Raw genomic sequence first — 4,687 nt, 5'->3', positions numbered from 1 at the left:
ACACCTCTGAAATGAAACTGAGATATCTATGTTTGCACAATTGAATCCCCCTTAATTTCTGTGCTTAAAGGTAGATATTTATACATGAAGTATGCGTCTAACCTGCCATTTAATCAAATGATATCTAGTTAATAATAGCAAAAGTTTACTGAGATTGTCACAGTTCTAGATCACATGACCACTCAGGAGAGGTTGAAGGGCTTAGGTTTGTTTAAACCAACAAAGAAAAGATTAAGCGAGATCTAACAGCAGCCTTCAACTTCTTGAAGAAGTGTTACAAAGATGATGGAATCAAACTCTTCTTGCTAGTGGTAGACAATGTAAGGGAGGATAATGAGCACGGGTTGTAGCTTGGGAGCTTTAGCCTGGACGTTAGGAAAAACTTTTTCAGTAGCAGAGTAGTATGGCACTGGAAAAGATTGCCAAGGATGTTGTTGGATATCCATCCCTGGAGTTTCCAAGACTCATCTAAACAGCCCATGGCTGACCTGATCTAATGGCAATGATCAATTTCCCTCTGAGGGGGAGATTTGGAAGAGACACCTACAGAGGTACTGTCTCACCAACATTTCTGTGCTTCTATGATTCTGCAGTCTGTGGAGTCTGCAGCCTGAATTTCAAAACTACTGTAGTTCAATATGCCTGAGTCTGAACTAGTCATTCTGTATCTCTTTTCTGAGTCAAGGCAGATAAATAGTCACTTTTTGGAAGGGATTTCTCCAGGAATTTCAAATATTTACCTTAGGATGCTTACCCTAGAAATGCTTATGTCATTACATTGATTTTAAAGGGAGCCTCTGTGACTAGTGGAGCTGTCTACAATTTGGACCTGCAAAATTAGATAAATTGAATACCAAACCCTAGGTCCTCAGTGATTCAGTGATGATTCTTGGCTTAACTCAGTGATATATTTGTGAACACTATTCTTTTTTCAATAACACTGTAGTATTTTATCTTCTTCAATGAACTAGATTTCCACTGTATTTATGCTTTTCAATATTCTGAAATGTTGCCTCTTGCAGGGCTCATTGTTCATACATATTTTTGAACATTCTTTTCTAATACAAAATAGAATCAACTATAATTTTACAACAAAAATTGGGAATCAAATACAGTTATCACATTGAATGGCACTCATTGGCTTGATTCATTTGCTAGCTCATAAGCGTTCAGCCTTAGTCTTCAACCACTAGCTCAGAAGGATGCAGATCTCCTTTAAGTGTTGTCTCACACCTGGACATCTAAGACACTTTGGAGTACCTCAAGTGACACTAAACGCCTATCTTGAAGCTACTGGAGGAAAAGCCAGTAGTGTCCTTGACTATATGTAGTCAATGTAGGGAGTTAACTCATAAGTAGACATCTTCATGTGTCCTCATTGCCTCATATACTGTCACTCTCGTCAAGATGACACGTCATGGCACAGAGAGCATAAATAATATACATTCACCTAAAATTTCTTGGTGAGTCTAGTTGATGTGGTGGAACCTAAAGAAAATAAAAGCTCTTTTTTTTTGGTGGATATGCCCAAACATATTACTTGTGGTTATTCCCTAAAGACCAAAATCTTTACAGTTTCCAGAGTTAGTTTTTACTGAAATATGAATTAGAACAACTAACTTTTAAAGTAAAGATGTCTCAGAATGGTTACCTAAGATAGAAAAGCAATGATCAAAAAATATTTTTTACAAAAAAAATCTCTGTCCTTCTCATTGTCCTTCTTGATTACAAGGTTAGTTTCAGTCAACTCAGTGACTGTCTCTCTGTGACAGCTGTCTGGTACCAACTCATCCCAGCAGTCTGACAGCATCTCAGGGAGCTGCAGCCTTCCAGATCTTTTCTGTGACCTTAAAACCCTCATGTTCCTTAACCTGTAGACCATAAGCATGTCTCCTCATAGCATGCTCGGTTGCTTTAAGAAAACTGATCCTATCTTCTTGTCGCGAATGAGTGGTTTAGAGGCTGCTTAAAGAATCACTGTCAAAGGTATTAGCAGAAATTGATCTTAATAGAAATTTATAAAAGCGTGACTTTACAGAGTTCGACAGCGAGTTTCACTCTATCACTTACTACACGGATGAAGCATAAAAAGGAAAAGAGCATGGGAAGCTGAAAAGTCCTTGAGTAGTGTAAACACTACTTAGCAACACCTACACATCAGTGTGTTATCAACCTTATCCTCGTACTAAATCCAAAACACAGCACTATACCAGCTACTAGGAAGAAAATTAACTCTATCCCAGCCGAAACCAGGACATTGTGTAAGAATTGAGTTGGAATTATTCATACAGAGGCCAAGGATGAAAAGGTTAAGGGAGACCCTCCCGTTGAGTCACAAGGTTCGGAGAAGACCTGGATGGATCCAATCTTAGTCTCAGACTTGGTCAACGGTTTATATCTAATATGAAAAGGGTAAGGAGATCCCCCCGTTGAGTCACAAGATTCAGAGTACACCCAGCTGGATCCACCACTCATCCCAGACTTGGTCAATGGTTTATATCTAATGGGAGAAATACAAGGAATAAGGAAACCCTCCCGTTGAGTCACGAGGTTCAGAGTAGACTCCTTTGTTTTATAAACTCCTTCTCAGAGAGGAGTCTAGGTGCAGCTGGATCTGCCGCTAGTCTCAGATCTGATCAACGGTTTATGTCTAAAGGATTATATGTGTTTTCCCACTCTTAAGACAGATCATAAGATTTTAGCAGATTATATTTGCTAGCGGGTACCTCCATCAATTCACACACACACACACACAGACACAAAAAATAGATAAATATACAAAGGTATACCTGTTAAAAATTCCCCTCTAGTTCAGTGAAATACTCACAACAAATATCTTGGCATTTCTCAATGGGCAAAGAGTGGAGCCTTGAGGAGTCTTTCAACAGAGAAGTGTTGAAGCCCAGGTCCCGTGCCAGTCGGCGATGGTCCTCCAAATATTGCAAAATCAAGAGTTCGTGAACTCTGAGAAGTTCCATTGAGAAGGAGATTCTGGGCGCAGCCCCCTGCGGTCCAGGAGAGCTCAAAGGGCCTCACTTGGGACCGCTGTTTATAAGGTCGCAAGATGATTTACTTTAGTCATCCGTCAAAACTCTCAAGGTTTCAGTAACAATGGTATCATTCCATTTGAGCTACCACTCAGATAAAGGTATCAGGGATGACAATCATCCCCGCTTTCATCCTCCACTTGGGCCAGGCAGTGGAAGTTTCTGGTACGATGCGTACATTCCCCAACCTCAGCTATGCAAGAGTTCCTGATACGGTAAAGGGAAGCTTCGCTGCCTGACTCGTTATACCAAGGCCAAGGTTTAACGGGAGTTTCTGAGATCGTGGAGCAGCCCAGGAAGGGGGGGATGCACCACCACACTTCTTCCATAGTGGTTCATCTGATACAGACAATCCCAGTCAAAAGGAGTATAGCATTCAAAGTGTGAACAAACAAATAAGATAGATACTGTCTGCCAAATTTAATTAATTGCTCCTTTAGAATATAACTGTGCAGTGTACACAGGAAATGTAACCGAAAACTTAGTAGATAGTCACAATATACTCGTGAGAATCAAAAAATTCCTGGCATCTTAATAAAGTCATCCAAATGTGGAAGTATTATTCAATATATGAAGGAAGGATTTCAGGTGGCTATTAATGGCACAAGTTACAGGCATAGACATTCTTTAGGAAACATTGTCATCACACACTACTAAAACCACACTGGGGAAAAAATGGAAAGGAGAAAAATATGTATGACTCAACAAATAAGGCAGGAAGGACAAACATCTCATAGGCAAGGGAGAAAGCATAGGAAGATGTATTTTTAAACCTGGGAAGAATCTCTCGTGACCCTAGAAACAAGTCTCCTGATGGCCTTTTTCATTTCAGTATTTCTCAGGGTATAGACCACAGGATTCAGCACTAGAACAAGCATAGTGAAGAAGATGGAGGCCACTTTGTCCAGTTCGAATGTCATGAAGGGCCGAGCATAGATTATGCTTATTGCCATTATCTGGGCTATGCAGGTAGATGAAGCTTTGTTCTTTCCTTCAGTGACTTGCCTCCCTATCTTGACTGAAATGACAGTGTATGAAATGAGGAACAAGACAAAAATTACTATGAGGAGCAGTCCACCATTTGAGATCATCAGCAGCTCCGACAGGTAGGTGTCAATGCAAGCCACTTTCAGTACTTGTGGAACATCACAGTGGAAATTGTCCAGGGTGTTAGGACCACAGTAAGGCAAAGGGAGAAGCAGAGCAATCTGCAACAGTAAATAAATCCCCCTGCCCATGCCCCTGCCACTAGACCTACACACACCTCACGGTTCATGGTCAAGTACTGCAAGGGCTTACGGATAGTGACATACCGATCAGCTGCCATCACTACAAGAAGGAACACATAAGCACCACCAATGAAGTGGAAGAAAAACATGTGAAGGATGCACTCCTTGAATAGAACAGTTTTGTGCTGGGAGAGGAGACCTGACAACAGAATGGGAGTATTTACTGATGATTCGGTGATATCTGTGAATGCTAAGTCTGCCAGGAAGAAGTACATGGGTGTGTGCAAGTGGCAGTCAGTGATAACAGTGGTGAGGATGGTGATGTTTCCCAAGCAGGTCATCAGGTAGACAATGAAGAAGACCATGAAGAGGAATTGCTGAATCTTAAGACTGTGGTTGACGCACAGGAGG

The 4,687-nt window shown here is 41.0% G+C and overlaps 1 protein-coding gene across 1 annotated transcript; it reads right to left on the bottom strand.

Moving 5' to 3' along the window:
* Positions 1–3,814: 3,814 nt before the first annotated feature.
* On the bottom strand, positions 3,815–4,680 carry LOC104073806 (olfactory receptor 4D1-like; the record flags this gene model as incomplete). The annotated part of the gene is given in 2 exon segments (XM_009573730.1): positions 3,815–4,266; positions 4,269–4,680. Coding segments are annotated over 2 exon segments (864 nt in total), but the record flags the coding sequence as incomplete, so codon positions are not given.
* Between the last annotated feature and the right edge of the window lie 7 nt (positions 4,681–4,687).

Source organism: Fulmarus glacialis, unplaced genomic scaffold (genome assembly GCF_000690835.1).
Source record: "Fulmarus glacialis isolate BGI_N327 unplaced genomic scaffold, ASM69083v1 scaffold3293, whole genome shotgun sequence".
NCBI classification, from domain to species: Eukaryota; Metazoa; Chordata; class Aves; order Procellariiformes; family Procellariidae; genus Fulmarus; species Fulmarus glacialis.
Note: the sequence above shows the minus strand (reverse complement) of the source record. Positions and strands in the feature narration are given on the sequence as shown.